The following is a 20,404-nucleotide window of genomic DNA, read 5'->3' on the forward strand; positions in this document are numbered from 1 at the left end:
TGGGTGCGCTCCGTGGGGACAGACCATCATCCTCACCCGTGAGACTGAGATGATGCTGCTTCATGGGCAGGGCCCGCAGGAGCCAGGAGCCGTGTCACCAGGGAATGAATTGGCCACGTTCGTCATCTCCCGCGCGTGACACAGAGCAGCCTTGCGCAGTCCGCCTCCCTGAGCACCGAGGCGGCACGGGCTTCCCATCCCCTGGTAATTAGGGCTGCCTCCTGCTCGTGAGGGGTGGGGAGGGCTAGAGGGCAACACCAAGCGTTCGCCCGACCGGGATGCAGGAAGCGGGATTCAGGGAGCAGCAGCGTGTGTGGCTGCGAGCTGAGAGGTGCCCCACCGGTAGTGAGTGTTGGCGGCAAGGGACAGATGACTTGGGGAACCCCTCCCACTCGCTCATGGCCCATCAGCCCTTCCCAAGGAGCGGGCCTGGCCCTGCTCTCTGTGGAGCGGCCCTCTGTGCCACTCCGCAGCCAGCGCCGCCGTGGTGAGCTGGGCCGCCTGCCCGCGCCTGGCATCTCTGCCCAGCTGGGACACCTGTTGAGGCCCCTGGCATCCCCCTTGGAAGAGCCGGCGGGCTCTCTGTGTAGCCTCATCCTTCCTGATTGGCACAGCCCGGAAGTTTCTAGGACAGCCGCTGCCATTCGCCGTCCCTATAGGCCGCTCTTTCGAACAGTGTCCCTGTTCCCACCTCCATCGGGCTCTGTCACCGAAACGCGCTTCCACGGGGAGTGACGCACACGCGGCTTCTCTGGGGCTCCGTTTCCCTGCCCTGGAGAAGGCGAGGTCCCCCCCACAAGTGCCCTGGGAGGAGCATTCAGAGGTGGTATACGTGCCGGCCTCCTCCAGGATCTTCCCCGGGTGTCCTAGGCTGCCCACGTGGCCTCCGCTGCTTTAGAAAGACCCCCCCTGGGGCCCTGCACCCTGAGTTCTGGCCGCCCCAGCCCAGATCTAATCAGCTGTGTTCATCACGCCCACAGCCCGCATTCAATATACCTTCTTACCACACACACAGTAGTTCTGAAATGATTTTGGTAAGTCTGCCTTTGGACCCATTTGCCTGTGAGTAGCTCAGTGCAGGAAGACCCCCAGCGGCTTCTGTGATTTCTTTGCCTTGAGCCACATACCCGCGAAGTGTCTCCAAGTGAGAAAATCTGACTGGCAGGTAGTTTTCACATGCAAGGGTGCGTGATGGATACAGAATTTAGCCAGTAATGAAGTTGACCCCATGTTCAATTTCAGAGACACTTAATTAAACACAGGCTAATTTCCATGTTGTTTGCTGTTTGGATTTTGGAGCCAGTGGGTTTTCTTTTCCAGCTTGCAAACATGTTTGCGGGGTCCCCAAAGCTTTGAGGCACTGGGGGCTGGGTTGTAGGGCCCAGTTGCCGAGAGAGAGCCCTGCCGCCTGCGCCCGGCAGTCCCACAGCGCCCCCTCCTCAAAGCTGAAGGGGATCAGCGCTTCTGACCAAGGCGCCGCGTCCGGCGTGTGTGCCCCTCCTGCACCCGCGTTTGTGCCTCATCTGACATCCTCTCCTGCCACGGGGCCGGGCCGGCCTGATGACCTGCAGCATCTCTGGCCAGCATCTCGTTCTGGTGCCTGGGAAGAGCTGTTACACCAGTAACAGCAGACTCCCTGTGTGAACTGTTGAGCAGGAAACATGGCTGTGGGACAGAGTTTCTGCCACATGCTTAAGTCAGCCTTGGGCTATCCCAGCGGGATTCAGGCCTGGCCGGGAAAAGGCTAGTGGGGAGAGTAGTAGATCAGCCGCTTTCTATCGTTTTGGCCTTCTGGGTGATACTAGGGGGAAGCATGGGCTGTCCTGGGCCTGCCTGAAGCTGCATTCCAGCCTCTTGCCACCCCTTGGGCCTTGCTCTTGGTGTGCAGGCAGCCCACACCCACAGCCTGGTGTGATCGGCCCCTCCTGCCTCCCAGGTGGGCCTCAGAACCTTTATTCCTGTGGTTCCACCTCTGTCTGGAATATTCTCCTCTCCCCCTTTCCCTCTCCAGCCCCTCAACCCGTTCACTCCTATTCGTACATTGGTCCTCCTCCTACAGGAAGGCCTCCAGCCCCCTTCTAGTTCACACAGCACTATATCCTACACATTTGTGTGATGGTTGGATTCATATTTATCTTCCCACCCGCCAGGTGTATGAGCTTCCTGGTGCTACTGTAACGAATGACCACAGAGTGAGTGGCCGCAAACAGCAGAAATGTATTCTCCCCCAGTTCTGGAGCCAGAAGTCTGAGATCAAGGTGTTGGCAGGGCAGTGCTCCCTCCAAAAGCTCCGGGGGGAGGATCTTCCCTTCCCTGTTCCAGCTTCCGGTGCTTGCCAGCGATCTTGGTGCTTCTCGGCTTGTGGCTGCACCCCTCCTGTCTCTGCCTGTCTTCACACGCACACGGCCTTCTCTCCCCTGAGCCTCTGTCTCAAATCTCCCTCTCTTTTCTCTTCTAAGGCCCAAGTCATTGGTTTTAGGGCCCTCACTAAATCCAGGACGATCTCTTCTTGAGCGCCTTAACTAATCACATCTGCAAAGACTTCGTTCCCAAATAAGGTCACATTCACAGATATGGGGGGTTGGACCTGAACACAATTTTGGGATCCACATTCAACCCACTACCCCTGACAGGTCCACAAGGGCCAGACTGGGTCTGGTTTGTTCCCTCCAGAAATGCCGAATATCCATTCCCTCACCTGACGCTTCAGGTAAAGTAAGGTATTCAGTAAGGAAGGGCTGCATTAATTTATGAATTAACGTGGTAGCTTAACCATTGGCCCCAGTTGCTTCTAAACTTTGGTTCTAGGCCCAAGCCCAATCCCAGTGGAGCAGAGGGAAGAAATGGAGCTGTTTGACTTGTGAGGGTCACATCCCAGCCGGGATCCTGAGAGCCCGGCTGAGGCCATCTGGTCTACCCCAACAGACCTTGTGTTCAAAATTAAAATGCCTGCAATGAGCCTTCCCACGTGAGACAGGGCAGACAGAGCCACCCCAGGGCCCCACCTGCTCACATATCCCAGCTGCCCAGGCCCGGCTTCCCGTGGTTTCAGGTTTACAGCTCCTCCAGGATCAGCCACCACTGCCAAGGGAGCTTGTTCAGTGACTGACAAATCCTAGATGCCAGCTGTCATCGCTGGCACCTGCCACCTTCTGGACCTAAGCCAAGTGCAGCCATCTCTGTAGGTCCATCATGGCGCCACAGTTAAGGCCACTTGAGGCCCGGCCACCTGCGGTCTTGCCAGGCAAGCACCAGGAGTGTCTTCGGGCCTGCCAGTGGGGCAGGGACTCTGAGGCCCTCTCTGGCAGCCAACCGATTTCCCACCATACTCCTGCCTCGCTCCATGTGTATTCAGCACACTCTTTCCTGCCGTGTGCATGGGGCTATTAGGGAGTGAAAAGACGGAAACCTTGCACGGTCTGTACCGTGTGGCTCCCAGGAGACTTACCACACGGGGTTGTGTCTGCCAGTGTTGATGTGGATCTATATGGGTACCTCCTGATTCCATGGCAGCCCAGCCCCCAGGTAGACGGGCATCTATGGACATCTCTTGCATTCCCCAAGGCAGCCAAAAGCCTGTACTCCGTCTTTGCATGAACTCGATAAAGGTGCCTGCCCCTTCCTCGAGGCCCTTTACTTCCAGCTGAGCCAAAATCACTGCAATAAACGTATGGGTCTATGATGGCCATGATATAATGGTATTCTCCGTAGTTGTACTGTGTACAACCTGAGCAACCGTACTTGGCTGGGCTGAATGCCCACCCCCTTTACCTTCCACAGCTCCTGTTCGAGGAAACTGCCAAAGGAGGGTACATTTGGGGTATGTTAAAGTGCTCTCCTGCCCTGTTCAGAAAACACATTTGAAGAGAGCACAACTGGATTACACTTTTTTCTCATTAACAAACACAGTTAGAACCGTACCAAGAGTAGATGTTATGGCATGTAGGGAGATTCAGAGAGAAAGGGGCATGTTTGCTCCCAAGGAGCCCACAGGTGATGGCTTTGGAGGTGAGAAGGGCCCCATCAGAGGCCAGGCCAAGGCTGGAGGGAACCCCTGTGGAGAGATTATGTGATGGCCCCTTGTCAGGAGGGCTTGGGTGGACGTGGGCGGCAAAGGGAACGTGGAACAGAAGGCAGCAAGGTACTGCGAGGACGTGGGTAAATTATAAGGCCAAGTGGAGGGCATTTCAGGGGAGTGAAACCGAGCATATAGAGGAGACACAGCCGTGAGGCTGGGCCGCGATTGGGGTCCAAGGCAGGGGGAAGATGCGAAGCAGGGTGGGCGCGATCACTTTGGGGTTGGGCTGTTTGCGTCCCTAGGCCCCGTCCCCAGGGACCAGGTGGTGGTGGCTTCTGCGTGCGCAGCCGGGGGAGCAGCACGGGGACCGTGCGTGTGCCGAGGTCCCGCCCCAGTGAAGTCAGATCTCGCGCGTTGGGGCTGCATCTGGAGGGCAGATCTGCTCGGGCGGGACCAGGGCGGGCCCGGGGTGGAGGTTCAGGCGGCCTCTGGTTCTCGGGGCTTTGGCGCATCTCTGGCGGCAGCACACAGGAGCCACGTCTTCCGGATGCCGCGGCTGCCATCCTGAGACGGTTTTTAGGTTCATAAAGCAGCCAAAAGAGCCCCCCCGGGAGATTCTCACCTGGGGAAGGACCCGCCCTGAGGTCTGGACTGTGGGAATTACCATTCTCATCCCATGCGGGTGGTCGGGCCGTTCGGACAAAACTGGACATTTGCTCCTGTTTCAAGGGAATGACTCTTGTGTTGGGAGTTTCCCATCGCTTCTCAAGGACTGCTACCCAGATTGTAGGTTTCTAAGGGCCCGGAACTGCCTTTCCCGTCCTGGGCAGAGCCAGCTGCGTGCAGTAGGCCCTCCACAGTGCTGAGCCGCCCTGCCCTCTGGGGACCGTCCCGGAGACCTCTTCACTCTAAACCCTGCGGTCTTCCTTTGGCCGCTGCCACCGCCACCCCTGTTCTGCACGCCTGCGTTCATGCCCATTTTGCTCCATTTCACGTGGCCCCGTGCTGGGTAACCCCAGGAAGACGTCACTGTCTCCTGGGGGGTTCGGCACATGGGGATGCTGACGAGGGCACCTTCTCCTGTTGTGAGGGCAGGGGGACTGCCCTCACTTGCTCTCAGAGTCCCTGCAAGGCAGGAATTACTGCTCCCACATTGCAGATAGGGAAACTGAGGCTCTGAGAAGCTAAGCTGGTGAATGCCCAGGTCGGGATTCAAACCCAGGTCTGTGTGTGAATGAAGGTGAGATGGGGTCATGACGGGCAGGGGACCAGGGGCTGTTTAGCTACTGAACTAATGCAGGAGAGAGGAATTCAAGCTGCCTTTCTTCAGATCAGAGACTAAGGAGTCGGCCGTTTTCTCGGTGAGCAGGACGGCGTAGCCACACAGCACAGGGACAAGACAGGCAGCCATGAGCAAGTCGTCAGGAACCGCTGCGAGGTTTAAGAGGGGACTCAGGAGAGGGGCTCTGCCATGAGCCTGGGAGGGGTCCTTACAGGAGGAGGAGGGGGCTGGCACATGCCCACGATGACCCCGCTCGGGACGGCTGCTGTTCTTAGCACGTGCTGCGTACCTGGGCTCAGATGGATTTGCTTTGCTGACTCCTCGTGAGGTCCTCAAGGCGTGCCTTTTGCTACTATTCCCATTCTGCAGAGCGGGACTCTGAGGCTCTGAAGGTCAGAGTGACCTTGGGGCCAGTGCAAAGCCGGGATCCGAGCTGAGCTCTGCGTGACGCTAATGCCTTCCCTCGCCCACCACAGTCGGTAGGGAGGGAGTCAACCAGTGGCCGGCCAGCCGCACTGCCCCTAACAAGTTCCCCGGCCTGGGGGACAGCTGGAGGGTCCAGCTGAAGGTGTCGGGGTCGCCTGCCAGGCGGGCGGAGCCGGCCCACAGTGAGGCCACGAGAGGGGAGAGCGGGACAGGGTCACCTTGGAGCCGGGCAGAGGCAGGCGTCAGGGGCCACATGTGTCCCCAGGGGGGCAGGCATCATGCTTCCAGAGTTTCAAGGGGCCGCTCCTGCAGGGGGACGTGCAGCTGCAAAAGGCGTGGCTTCAGCAGCCTGGCCCTTGGAGGCCTCTCGCTGGAGGAGCAGGTGGTGGGTTTGCACCTGCCCAGCCAGGGCGCGCTCAGGCTTGAGAAGTTCAGAGGTGGGGAGAAGGGGTGGTGGGGAGACAGTTGTGTCTGTAATCTGGTCGGGGAAGGCACGGGATGGAAAGGTGGACAGGCCTGGTGGAGGGTCCACTCCCCCCAGAGCCCCGCCCACCCAGCCCCTCCCCTTCCGCTCCTGTGGTTCCCCGGTCCTGGCTCCCCGCCAGGCGGCAGTTAAAGCAATGGCTCCCTGGGGCCCCCTGTACTTGGCAGGCTGAGTGAGTGCCCAGGGACTGAACCCCGGCCCGGGGTTCTGAGAACACCCTGGGCCGGTCATCCAGGATTGTGTGGTCTGCCTGTTGTCAAGGTGTGTGTCCCTCCCTGCTTTCCTGGAAGGCAGGCTCACGCCCACGAGTTCCTTTGTGTGGCACCTCATGCAGGGCTGGAGGGCTAGCAGCGGGTCCGGACACCTGTGTGTCCTCCGGCTGCGTCCCCCACCTCTCGGAGGCTGCCCCGGCTCGTCCGTGCTGTGCGATGCTCTCGGCTGCTGGCCCCTGCCGGGCCACCCTACCTGGGTTGCAAGCGGGGGCCACGCGCTTCCTGCAGGTGGCGAATCCAGTGCTGGGCAAAGCTGACCTTCAGTCGTCTGGGACTTCAAGCCCGTCCCACCGTTCGCCGTCTGCATCCCCAGGCCTCCCCCTCCAGGACAGAGGCCTGCGGAATTGTTGGGGGCCCGCCCGCCGGGGCCCTTCCGCCCCCTCCTGCCCTCCCACGCCAGCCCCTTAGGACCCTGGAGAAAGCCTCTCCGCGCTGCCTCCTGCCCCTCCCCTGCCGCGGCCCTCCCCGCCCCCTCCGACTTACTTCCGGGGCAGCAGGGAATCCTAGAGGGATGCAGCCCCCGGAAGGTGGGCGGGGCGCCGGGAAGTCCACCTCGGTCCTGCACCCCGTGCCGCGGGCGGTTGATCACGTGGCGACGCGCCCGTACTCTGGATGGTGGGAGGCTCTGGCCACCGAAGCAAAGTTGGAGCTTTGGGGGTTTCTTTCCTTTAAAGAAAAAACCCAAAATTCTGTGCCAAGAGGCAGCTGGTGTGGCTTTAGACTGTGTCTCCAAGGGGGAGCCTGCAGCCCCCTTTCTCCCCATCCCCACGGCACGCCACCCTCCAAAGGAGGCCGGGTTGTCAGTGGCTTCCGTGTCACTGGAGTGACCTGCCCCCGCCCGCCGGCCGCCCCCTCCGCCGGCCTGCGGTTTCTCCGCGCGGGATGACGCCCGGCCGCCGCCGCCGCCGCCGCCGCCGCCGGTGGCATTGTGGGCTCCGCGGAAGACCGAGGGGGGGCCCGCGTTCCCCCGGAGCAGAGGGAGGGGTCGCCGCGTCTCCCGGTGCCTGCGGCTGCAGGGGGCACAAAGAATGTGATGTTTTTTTAAAGCCCTTCGAGAAGGAAAAAAAAAAAACAAAGCCTGCTGCCTCCTGTCCGCTCCGGCTGACTTCCTTGCGCTGCCCTGGATGCTGCCTCCGGCCCGGGCTCCGTAACGCGCGGCCTCCTCCGTGCCCGCGGGCCACTTACTTTCTCTGCTTTCCGGTGCCCAGAGCCAGCCCGCGCTGCCATCACCATGTATGACTCCTGCCTCCTGCTCGCTCCCGCTCTGCCTCTGCCCGGCCCCCCCCTCCGAGCCCGCCTATCCCGTTAGCCTGCCCCCCAGCTGCCTTCACTCCTCCTGCACCCGGCTTGCTTGCCTCCATGCTGCCTGGATCCCGCGAGCTGGGGTGATTAATTGGCTATGATGATGAACGTCCCCGCTGGAGGATCGGCCACGGTGATGATGACGGGCTACAGTAATGGGCGCTATCCCCGGAATTCTCTCTACAGTGACTGCATCATCGAGGAGAAGACCGTGGTCCTACAGAAGAAAGACAATGAGGGTTTCGGATTTGTGCTCCGCGGGGCGAAAGGTAAGATCAGCGGCTCCCAGCCTGGATACATCCACATGTGTGTGTGTGTGTGTGTGTGTGTGTGCGCGCGCGCCTGTAGGAAAAATGTTCCCCGGCTCAAAAAGAAGCCCTTTTCCTGGGGGTACTCGGTTGCTAGACAACCATGTTCTTTAACATTCTGCCTGTTAAAACATCGGGGCTTCCTTTAGGAATATTTTTAATTTTCTGTGCACAATATTGCTCTCTCTCTCCCCCACCCCGTCCCTCCCTCCCTCCCTCCCCGGATCCTTCTCTCTTGTTTTGCTGCCATCCTAAATGAGCAGCTTAAAAAAGAATTATTTTATTGAAGTATATAGTTGGTGTACAATGTTGTTAGCTTCTGGTGCCCAGCAAAGTGACTCAGTTATACATACATCTAATAGTTTGCATCTGCTAATCCCAAACTCTCAATCCATCCCTCCCTCACCCCTCCTCCCCCTTGGCAACCACAAGTCTGTTCTCTATGTCTGTGAGTCTCTCAACATGCAGCTTCTATTCATCTCTAAGATGGTTACTCTCGCTTCTGCCATCATAGTCACATTCCAGCCAGAAGGAAACGCCTGTTTTTTTTTTTTTTTTTTAATTCCTGGGTTTCATCTATGTTTCATGGTTTAGTTCAGCCTGATTGTGGCTGGCTTCAGAGCTCCTGGTCTCAGACGCCCAGAATTACCCGGTCCCGAGTTTCGGGCACCTCAGAACTGCCCCGTTCTGGGAGTGGGCCCCAGCTCCGAGTGCGGCAGGCGTGCGGGTGCCCGCCTCTAAGGTGACTTTGCAAGATGGTCCCCTCCGCCGTGGCCCAGCCGGCAGCATACATGTCACGTGGCCTGCAGTGAGGGCTCCAGGAACGTGTTCCACGGCAGTGCACCCACTGCCAGCCCTGAACTTGGGGTCTTCCCTTCCAGAATAAAACAAAATGGCATCACGTCCCCGTGAGAGGAGACATCTGTGCCCCGCGTGTGTGGGGAAACCGTGTGCAAGTTTGGTCTCGGAGCCTCCGTGCCACGCTGGGGGTCCCGCACCTGTGCTGGCCAGGGAGGCCTCCTTCCCCGGTGGCAGCCCCACCTGCTCAAGGCCCCGGGCTGCCCTGACAGCAGCTCGTCCAGAGGGAGGGAGAAGAGATACATCTGTCCCCACGTGTGTCCATGACTGTCTGTGTGATGTCTCCCCTCCCGCGACCGAGGCCGGCTTCCTCTTCCCACCCGCCACCCCCGGCCTCACATGACCACCCAGGAAAGTCCACCTCTTCCCCTAGAGTTTCCCTCTGCAGCTCCGGGGCCCAGAAGCCAGCGCTGGCTCTGCTGAGGAGTGGGGTCCCAGCCCTCCCATGGACGCTGGCCGCACAGTGGCCACAGAGAGCCGGGCTCCCAACAGAGAGAATTCATAAGCGGATTCCAAATCTGCAGCCACCCACTGGGTCAGCGTTCTGTTCCGTCCACGCTCCAAGTTGAATTCCCTTGGTTGCGAGTCTACGTAGATGTAAATTTGGCAAGCAGTTCAGTGTGGTGTTTCTGTAGCTCCATGTGGTTATGGGGGGAGCTTTTCCATTTATAGAACTGAAAATGTTTAGTCACTGATGCTTTTAAAGAAAATGACAGGCGTGTACATACAGACATGGACAGGGGAGCACGCTATCCTGTGTATTCAGCACAGAGGCCAAGAGAGATGTTGGTGGCACCAAAATGCAGTTGGCTCCGTCGCTTGAGTTGGTGTTGACCCGTGACCAGGAGTGTCAGCCCCTTCCCAGGGGAGAGCTGGCCTGGGCCACCCACTTCCCACGGAGATACAAGGGCCTGCTTTCTCCCAGGGTCCCGTGGGAGGCCTGGGCTACCAACTTGGAAACACCTCCCAGGCTTGTAATGAGGTATACCTTGTCTTCCCAGCGGATACGCCCATCGAAGAGTTCACGCCAACGCCAGCGTTCCCAGCCCTGCAGTACCTGGAGTCCGTGGATGAAGGTGGGGTGGCATGGCAAGCCGGACTGAGGACTGGGGACTTCTTGATTGAGGTAGGGACAACGGTGTTCATATCTTTCTGCTTGGGGAGAGTGCCGACTCTCGTGGGGTTGGGGTCTGTGGTCTTGGCAGCGTGGTCACTGGGCCAGATCTGGGGGCACGCGTGGAGGCTGCCGTGGGCCGGGGTTGCTTGGTTATTTCCACCCACGGTGGATGCCATTTTCTGAGGACTGTGCGTTGGGATTGTCTTGGAGGCTGTTTGGAGGCTTGAAATGTATGTAACTTGCCCGTTGGTCTTGAAGTAGGAGGGAGACAGAAGAGAAAGATGGTTGCCGTGATGTCGGGGACACGCGTGGATGTGTGGTTGTGACTGTATGAATAGACCCAAGAGGAGCCATGGCCCATTCTTGTGTCACGAGGGCAGGCTGGAAACCGCTGTACTGTGGCTGTTGCTCACATGAGGTCTACAGCGTTGGTGGCTGAGAGTCTGTTGATTTTTAAGTCGAAGTAACTGACCGGTTGGATGGGTGATGGCCTTCCAACACCAAGGAGCCTGGGCAAGATGGGTGGCTGGAGTTGATGGTACAAAAAGGAAACTTTTAAACTCAGACGCTGGGAAAACTAGCTTTTGCTAGTAGGTGGAAGGAGGGAGAGTCCTCTTCATTTAAAAAATATCTCACTAGACGTGAGTGCCCGGCTGCTCCAAGCCGCACCTGGAGTCGCCATGTTGGTGTGTCTGAGGTACCAAAGCTGCTGGCACACTTGAGCTCCCTGCCTTTTGCAGGTTCAGGTGTTACTTTCAAAGGAATGTGTTACTCTTTGGCAAAATATCAAGAATAAAAGACTATGTTATACCTTGAAAAAATGATTTTTAAAAGGCCTTGTAAGCTCAGATGGCCCCCGTTTGGAGTTGATGTTTCTTGCAAGAGCGTTCCGTAGGGCTAACCCTCAGCCCTGTCTCATCTGCTCTGGAAATGCACCTGTAGGTGGAAAGAATGGGTGCGTGGTGTCCAGCCGGGCACTCGGTGCCTCCGCCGTGGGGCCGGCCAGACAGTTGTTCGTTCTGGAAAGGAGGAGGTTCCAGGCCATGGCGAGACGGCCTCTTGCAGCCATTTCTCTCCGCGATGCCTAACCTGCCAAGGGCGCTTTTTGAGCTGCAGTTCTACTCATGATCTCCTTGGTGTTTCTGAAGACTAGTAGAGTGTTGGAAATGCGGAAGGAAAGATACTGTTGGAGGAGAGAGATCCGTAAAACAGAGAAGGTGCTTTACCTTCTACCAGGCATCGTGCGTCGGTCTCACTCTATGTGCTGAAAGATGTATTTAAATTACTACTGACCAATCAGAGCCTGGCTCAGATGAAGAATTGCACTCCTTTGGATTCCTGTCCACTGAAACTGTGGGATGTGTACCCAGCATGGTGGAGACTGAAACCCGCTGTGGTTTCATGAGTTAACTCGATCTGTAACCTCATGAAAATGCAGAGAGACTGGGTTGAATCATCTTCTGTAGGTTGCAGTTGTGATGTAAGTCCCCTTCCCGTGTGTGTGTGTGTGTGTGTGTGTGTGTGTGTGTGTGTGTGTGCGCGCGCGCGCGCGTGTGTGTGTGCATGTGCGTGCGTGTGTGTGTGTGTATGAGAGAGAGACAGAGAGAGAGGGACTCCAGTAAGTTGCCATAGCTGTTGCTGGTTTTCGGCTTTAAATAATAAATGAGGGCTGCAGATGCAGGAGCATCCCTGGTTGTTAGGCTCATCAGATTGTTTCCTTGATAAACTAGTCAATAAAAGAAGCGTGGGACGGTCGCAGAGCTTTTGCTGGGCCCACCCCTCTCCCAGGAAGCAGAGCTGCGCTCGGTTGGCGGACGTGTCCACAGCGCACACCTGGGCCAGGTAGAGAAGGCATGCCACCTGGTCAGATGGATGGGAGGCTCCATGGAAATTAGGAGCATTAAGAGTTTCTGCCCTTCTGTTTTCAAAGCACCTTCTTTGACATTGCTTTTAACCTCCGCTGTGCAAACATATTTGCCATTTTGGAGCAGCTTTTATATTCTGGGTAGCCTCTGAATTCCAGGATTCCAGGAATGACTGGCCCTGAGCTGCCTTAAGGTTATGTTTGTCTTATTATGTCTCAAATGACCTGAAGGAGATGTGGCCCCAGGCCCTACAAGGCTGCTCACCACGGGTCCTACTCTGATGGGGAACACAGTGGGCCGGCCGCTGTGTGTGGCGGGGGGCCCTGGGAACCTCGCTACTCCCACTTCATTCCAAGGCTGCCTCATGGGGCTCAGAAATTCTCCTTTAGGAGCTTGGGTGTAAGAGACTATGTCCACTGAGTTGTTTTCCTAGCTACCGGATTCCGCCACTGGAATAGTAAAATCATTTATAGCCTTATAGGTGCGTGTTTTTTCCAACGGAAAATTTTTCTCCGTTTTTCAGCGAAAAGCTTCAACCTTGGAGGGATTGTTTTAGACAGACTCACATGTCTTAGGTGGATCTTTGTTTTGACCGGAAGCCGTCCTGGAGGCTGGGGTTTCTGGGCTCTTGGTCAAGTGCAGGGTCCTGTTTGGAAGCTGCCCCGAGGGCGGGCAAACTGTCCACATCTCCCCACATCCCCCCCCCCACCCCCCACAAGCCTTCCTTTCTCTTTGCCATTGGAAAGGAACTCAAAGCGTGTCCGATTTTGACTTTCACTTTAAAAACGCATGCTGCGGTGTGAACTCTGGGACCAAGAGGCAACTTCTGAAGTGAATGTTCACTCTTCAGCAACTACTGAATTTCATTTTTCCTTCTTGGACTTTGTCCGAACGCACACACTGTCCTCTTGCCGGCATTGCCCCTGTCGAGGGTTTCCTTTGTGCGTGCATTTCTTAGGTGCCCGCCCTCTAAAATGTATATCTCTCTGCCTTGCCCTTGGGGAGGGGTCTGTTCTTTTGTTGGTGGTATTGTTTCTTTGTCGACCATGCCCCTCCCTCCTGCCAAAAAGCCAAAGGTTTGAATGAAGTTCTGTGGAAAAGGCTATCTTCCAGTTGGGAATTACGATGAACTAGATGGGCCCTGGTGTGCCAGCAGGTTGTCATGAAATCTCATCTCAGGGGTGGAGGAAAGGAAGTGGGCGCTCCGCGCATGGAGACGTTCGAACAGGTGGCTCCATAGGCCGTGTGTGTTTACCATTTTCAGATCGGCTTGATGTGCCAGAGTCCCCCGGATGGCTGATGACACTGAAGCTTCCCCAGAGAGCTGTTAGGGGCAGTGGGAGTGGACAGGGTGGGCGGTGGGCTCTGAGTGTCCCTTTGGGGACCTCGGGGGGGTGGGGAGTGAGGTGGGCCGGGGGCAGTGACAGCCCAGAGGGAGAAGCAAGCGGGGGAGTCTGGGCAAGTTTTCGTCCTGTGCGGGTCAAATTTAAGGTTGGGGCCTCCACCAGCCAAGAATGATTAAGGGCCAAAAGGAAACCCAATTCAGACTGGTTTAAATAACAGTGAGACTTCTCGAGAGGCAGTCAGCCTCAGGCACAGTGTGTTGAATACTCCATCTGCTATTTCTTTGAGATTATCTCGGTTCAAGCTCCTCAACCACAGGAGGTGGGGCCGGAGAGACCGCTTGCCTTGCCGGGAGGAGTCGTCAGGAGGACATGGATGGGGTGACAGTTTTGCATGGAGTAATTAAGGAGACTGGAGGTGGGGATGTCATTCTGATTCCTGCAGGGACTCAACAAACTGGAGTGCCCGTCGGCCTCACCCAGTGAAAGCCGGCTGGGCACCAGGGTAGCCTGCAGACCTTTCAAAGACACTGAGACCTGGGCCCTGCCCACACCTACAGAATCGGAACCACGGGGCAGGAGCATCAGTGTTTCTACGGAGCTTCGGTGACGCCGCCGGGGGTTCCGCTGGGCAGGAAAGGTGATGACCGGCTGGCCTCGCTGTTCTGGCTCTTTGAACATCTTAATTTAGCATTCTAACAAAAAAATAGAAGCAGGCACCGCGCTGATCTCACTGGCTTTCTTCCACAAGCCTCCCCATTTGGAAACTCGAGTTTTGTTTCTTGCATTACTTTCGTAAAAACTAAAATATCTTGTATCTCAAGAATTGCTCATATACTACAACTAAACCGTAAACATCAAAAGAGCAAACAACATTGACAACAGATACAACCAAAGGCCCGTGTCCTTATTTGTAGTCATCGAGGGTGTATCTGCCATGCACTGCAATATCTCATCCGACCCTCGCAAAAATCCTGTAAAATAGCATCAGTATTATCCCCATTTTACAGATGAGGGGATTGAGGCACAGAGAGGTTAAATCACTTGCCCACAGTCATGCGGCAGGGGAGCTGGGATTCCAACCCAGGCTGTCTGAGTCAATAACACCACAGCTCAGAGATGCTAGGAGATGTTTTGATGGGCCGGATGTGTACATGGGCACAGAGTAAGAAGAAACACAGACAACGAGAGGCCAGTTTTTATTTTCAAATTAGCAAACACTTTTTTTATGACTATACCTGTCACTGGTGACAGCACTCCTAGGTTGCCATGTGAAAGAGTAAACTGCCATAAACTTTTTAGAAATTGATGTGGCAGTATGTAATAAGAACCGTAAAGCTGAACCAGGAATTTTACATCTAGGAACCCATCCTCAGGGAATGACCTAAAAAACAAAAACAAAACAAAGCAAAAAAACAGGCAAAGATCACAGTGCAGCAAAAAGAAAAGGGTGGAGGTAGAGGGGGATGGTTAAGGGGACACCCTGCATCTGTTGTGGATTTATAAGAAAGCATTAAAAATTATGCTTGCGAGAAGTTCTCGCTACCAACAGGAAACGGTTACCTCATATTAGGTGAAGAGGACAGGATTAAAGTTATCTGCACAATATCATCTAAATGATAACCACCTCCCCCCAGAATAAGCATAGGAAAGAAAGGAGAGAAAGTATTAACCCCTAGGTGATGGGATCCTGTGTGATCATTTTTATTTTCAAATTAGCGAACAAACACTTTTTTTATGACTATACCTGCAGGCTTCTATTTCTCACATTTTCTAGAATGACAGTATTAACTTTTGACAGGGATTCATTTCACAAATGGAAAATTATTCCCTAGAAGAAGCCATCTCATGCAGACGAGCAATGTCTCAGCCTCCGTGGCCAGGAGGAGTTACTGTTTGCTTTCAGGTCAACAGCACTGTGGTGGGTGTTAATTATTCTCCTGGGGCCAGCACGCCCCCAGCCCGCTGCAATACGGGAGACTCCCATGGTTTTTGTGATTGTTTTCTTAGTCCTGAAGTGGCCCATCTCGTCTCGTGTTAATTTCCCTAACTAGGTTTTCCCTTGCAATTAAAGCAGGCAGCAATATCCTTCCTCCTAGGAAAGTGATGCTTGAGTTTGCTAATTACTTTTTCCTCCTATTAAATACTTGCACTAAAGATGGCCTGGAACTGTTTTATAATCTCGGTTTGCATTGAAGTGAGGACGCCGAGGGATGCCCTGGTGTTTTCCTTAGAGACCGTTTGAGTACCTTATAAAATGTTTGTCAGGCTGCTGCTTGGGAACCGGGACTTGGAAAATGTAACACAGATCCTAGCTGCACGTTTGCCCAAACCATGACTTTCAAGCCAGCTGGAGGTATGAACAGTTGTTACAGCCTGGTGATAACCAGTCAGCCTCCCCAGCTTGAAAATTAAGTATTACACAGAGGAGAGTAAATAGTAGTAAAGTCCAGGTGATTCCTGGTCGGTGGTTTTGCACATCATCAGTCAGCACACGCTTCCTGGGTCTCAGCGTTCCCATCAGCAAGTTGGGTGGTTGTGTGAATTAAGGCACCGGAGATGAACTACAGCCCCTTGGTTGTATCCGCGGACAGTTGGTTCCAGGACCCACTGCAGATGCCGAAATCCATAAATGCTCAGTGTCATAGTCAGCCCTCTGTATCCGAGGATTCAGTATCCACAGGTGTGGAACCGGCAGGTACGGAGGGCCAACTATATATTTATTGAAAAAAATACGGACATTAGTGGATCCGGACAGTTCAAACACGTGTTGTTCAAGGGTCCATTGTATGTGCCACCCGAGCTCTAGGCACGGGAGCTGCTGTTGGCCTCTGTCCTGTTGGCTAGGAGATCACGCAGGGCTAGCGGTGCTGGGCATAGTATCCCGTCAGTATTTGTTACTGATCATCATCTTGCCCTTCATCATCATTAATGGTGCCTGACTCGGAAGATGAAACCAATGATGATTAGCTGAACCAATAATAATGATAAGTCACACACAGAGGACGTGGTTGCCAAGGGGGAGGCAGGGAGGGGGAAGGAAGGATTGGGAGTTTGGGATTAGCAGATGCAAACTAGTATATATAGGATGGACGAATAACAGGGTCCTACTCTATAGTACAGGGAACTATATTTAATATCCTGTGATAAACCATAGTGGAAAGGAATATGAGCAAGGATGTATATCTACGTATAACCAAGCCACTTTACTGCACAGCGGAAATTAACACAGCACTGTAAATCAGTTATACTTAAATTAAAAAATAATAAGTCATAATGTTATAATAATGACAGGTGATTGTTACCACTGTCGTTTCCAGCATGTAGCTGTTACAGAGCACACCCGCCATGGGCCAAGCACATACAGTCGGGCACTTCCAGCCAAGAGCGCACTGGCTGTAGCTTCGTGGTGCCTCTCTGTGGAGGGGACATCAGCTAGTGCAGACACCTGCCCCGCCCCACCCCAAGCCCCAGATATCCTTGGCAGGCATGCCTCCGGATTTGGCTTGAACGTGTTTTCCCCAGGCACTCTCTGCATTTGCTCAATCCTATTTTGGCACGAGTCTGGCTTTAGGTAATCTTGGAACTCCTGTTCATGATTCTCATTTTACCCTCTAGCAACAAATCCCAGAGACGAGGCCAGAGCCCTTTGTGGCCTCCCCAGTGCCAGCATCCCTTTTCAGCCACGCCACACCACTCACTTTCTCTGTCTTGCCTTCCAGGATATCATGAGAGGCTTTGACACATGTCCTGCTGGTGGCCTGTGTGGCTGATCTAGGAACTCTACCCACTGCCCTCCCCCGCTAAGTCATTTTAAATGGGTATTTAATTCAATAACTAAGTTATAGAGCGAATGCCAGATGTTGGCAGGAAGCTAGGGCGACTGGCGACTTCTTGACCTCGAATCATATTGATACTTTGGTGGCCAAGTTTTGTCAGTTTTATGTTAAAAGACAAGTAGGTCCCAGTGGCTGTCCCGGGTCCCTCCAAATGTGGAGTGTCTCTGTTCTGAAGCTCTGTGGCTTCTTGCTGTGCTGGTTTTGGAAAAGACCTGGGCCCCCTGGCTAGCTTCCCACTCCAGCTCCCCTGCTCCTGGGCTGCCAGCACCTGAGCTACTGTAGGAGGGGAGGCTGTGGCCATTGTGACCTGCCTCTCTATCACCTTGCCGAGCCTTTGCTAAGGTCTAAGCTTCCTGCTGTCTTCTCAGTGATGGTTGAAGAACATTCCTTTAGTAGCAAAACAAAAAGTCAGCACAGAGGAGTTCGGCTAATTTTGTTGTTTTTGCCTTCAGAATATGTCAGTGCCCAGGGCACACTGCCGTCATTAAAGTCTTTGCCCTCCAAGGCTCCTGCCACCGGGGTCTTTGCTGTCTGAGGTTCCTGGCATTGGGCTCTTTGCTGTCTGAGGCTCACTGCACTTGAGTCTTTGCTCTCTGAGGCTTGAAAGAGGACACTGCTCTTGGGAAGCCCCTGGAAGGCTGGGAGGCTGGTCCCCTTTCCTGCACGCAGACATAGCCCCTCCTGTACCTAGAGAATGGTTCACTTTGTCCTCCATACTGACTGAGAACAGGTGGTCCAGGCTGAGGAGTAGCCCAGAATCCTGCTGAGAAGGTGGATGCGGGTGGCTTAGCGATTGCAGATGTGAATTCTTGGCTCGTTCATTTTGGGGTTCTAATTTGATTTCAATTTCAGGCTAAAAAAAGATTCAGAGTCACTTCAGGGGACCACGGCTGCTGTGCTCAAGGCTCCGCAGGACTGGCAGATGGCGGTGCACTGGGTTGGGTAGGGACAGAAAGGAGCCACGGTCAAGGGCACAGGCTGTGCAGTGTGATCTGGGTTTGAATCCAGGCTCTGTCACTTCTTCACTGTGTGAACTTGGGCAAATCCTTCATCTCTTGGCCTCAGTTTCTTAAACTAGAGAAAAATGTGTGTGAAGCATGCAGCTTCTGGCAGAGAGAGCTCTCAGCAATTGGTGGTAATTGTGTAAGTCCTTTCTGCAACTTCATTCATTCACTTCTGCAGCACACACTGGGTGCCCACCAGGTGCCGGGCTGGCGTGTGCTGTTGGGAGAGAAGGCATGAATCAGACACAGTTCCTCGAGGAACTCACAGTCTGGAAGGAGGGCCAAAAGTAGGGTATGGTGAAGGCCCCAATTTCAGTCAGGAAAAGGTCCTCATGAAAGAGGTGGTGTTGGCTCAATGCTTTGATAAGTCGGTGGGGTTTCTACAGGCAGAAAAACTAAAGAGGAAGGGGTCCAGAGAAAGCTCAGGGGGTCAGGAACATTCAGGGGGGTTTGGAGAGTGGTCAGATGTTGTACAGCTGAGAGGCTGGTCCAGGGAGGGCCTGGAATGTCCGTTTAAGTAGGTGCAGCTATGTATGGCTGGTCAGTGACAGGAAGGAAGGGTGGCCTGACTGGACCTGTCCAAGGTACCGAATCTCTGTGGCGCATGGAGTCTCTGCAGGGTTTAGACCTGTCCACGGTGCTGAAATCTATCCCGCTGTCGGACCTCTCCAGGGTGCTGAACCTGAGAGCCGAGAGGACGGTCAGACCTCTCCAGGGTGCTGAACCTGAGAGCCGAGAGGACGGAGCCTGCCATCAGGGGGAGGCTGGTGCGAGGGCTCAGCACTTCCCCTCCCTCATTCCCTTCTCCCAGCTCTGTGTCCTGTGTCCTTGGCCTTCCCGGACACAGCAGCTTATGATTCAGTGAGTGTGCTTGTCTGCTTGGTGGAGACATCTCTTCTGTGAGGAGGGGTGAAGGGATCACTGCGGTTAAGCATCTGTGCCGTCCTGTGCTCTGAGCCAGCCTGAAGCCCCCGCTCACACATCGTCTTCTCGGGGAGGGCTTCCCGGCCTCCCTCTGGCTGCCCCCGACACAGATGCTTCCTCCGAACTGTCCGAATCTTCTCGTGTGTTGGGTGGTTGACTTATGACTTATTGTCTCCTTCCCAAGAACGCCTGCTCCCTCTGGGATGGACGGTTTGCTGACCCGGTCTCTACTGTGCATCTAGTACCCAGCACAGTGCCTGATACATAAAAGAGGCCCCAAGACACGTTCAATGGTGGACACTCCTGGGAAGTAGGTGTTTTGTGCTCCTTTTGCAGGTGATGAAACCGAGAGATTATGTAGCCTCTGCCAGAACCCCGCAGGGAGATCTGAATCTAGGCCGACTCCCAAGCTTGGGCCTGGCTGATACCCTGGGTAAATCCTGGGTCACTGAAATGTAATCTTTTAATGATCTTCCTCAACCCAGGAAGGATGCCATATATCCAGCCCCAGTCTACACAGGGTGAGGTTTGCAGAAGGCGTGGTGAGCTGAGATCCCCACATAGGAAGCTTCTGGTTCGGTCTTCTCTGGTGGGCCTCTTGACTCGCCTGTAAGGAGCCCTCCTGGGTCTTTTCCACCTGCCCTCCCTCCCTCCCTTCCTACCACTCACCCACCTCCCAGTGAGCTCTGCAGGCCCTCGTTAGCATTGATTTGTCTCTGTCTGCAGTGCCCTTTTGTGGGGAGTTTCATGATACAGTGGTTAGGTTGGCAAATGAACTGAAGGAAGGCCTTGTGCTAAGTGCCCTGTAGGATCTTTTAATTGATGGAGTTTGTCAGTCTTGGGTGTGAGGGTGTGTGTGTGTGTGTGTGTGTGTGTGTGTGTGTGTGCCAAAAATAAATAGAGCTGAAATAAGAAGGAGAGGGGAAGGGGTCATGGAAGGCCACAGTTACCATCTGATGCTGCAAAATCCTGGGGATGGTCTCCTTGCTTTTGTGCCATGAGACCACCCACCCACCGGCCAGTTTGCCACTTGCCTCTCCCCGGGGCCTTCGGTTTTATATGGCAAAGTTTTCAGTGCGCATCCTCTGTGCTCGGCCCTCTGTGGGCAGGGCTAGGGGTCCTAGAGATGAAAGAGGCCATCTCTGAGTTGAGGGGCAAAGTGTGTGGGGAGAGGGAGGCCTGTCAACTTGGCTGGGGTGCAAAGGGAGGAACAGGTTATTTGGGCAGGTGCAGGAGATGGCAGATCAGCCTTGACCTTGGCCCTCTCTCCCTGGTCTCCCAAGTGTGTGTCATACCCCCTCCCACCCCCAGCACTTGCCCACACTGCTGCCTCCCCCTCTCTCCCCTCCTTTCCTCCTTCTT

General features: G+C 54.9%; 1 protein-coding gene across 1 annotated transcript in view; it reads left to right on the forward strand.

Annotated features, from left to right (window-relative positions):
* SHANK2 (SH3 and multiple ankyrin repeat domains 2) overlaps positions 1-20,404 on the forward strand; it is a 474,374-nt gene that overhangs the window by 305,017 nt on the left and 148,953 nt on the right. The window contains exons 14-15 of the mRNA XM_007466013.1: positions 7,971-8,053; positions 9,952-10,076. Of these exons, the coding sequence (XP_007466075.1) occupies positions 7,971-8,053; positions 9,952-10,076 (208 nt within the window). The remainder of the gene's footprint in view (positions 1-7,970; positions 8,054-9,951; positions 10,077-20,404) is intronic.

Source organism: Lipotes vexillifer, unplaced genomic scaffold (genome assembly GCF_000442215.2).
Source record: "Lipotes vexillifer unplaced genomic scaffold, Lipotes_vexillifer_v1.1 scaffold1094, whole genome shotgun sequence".
Classification (NCBI taxonomy): domain Eukaryota; kingdom Metazoa; phylum Chordata; class Mammalia; order Artiodactyla; family Lipotidae; genus Lipotes; species Lipotes vexillifer.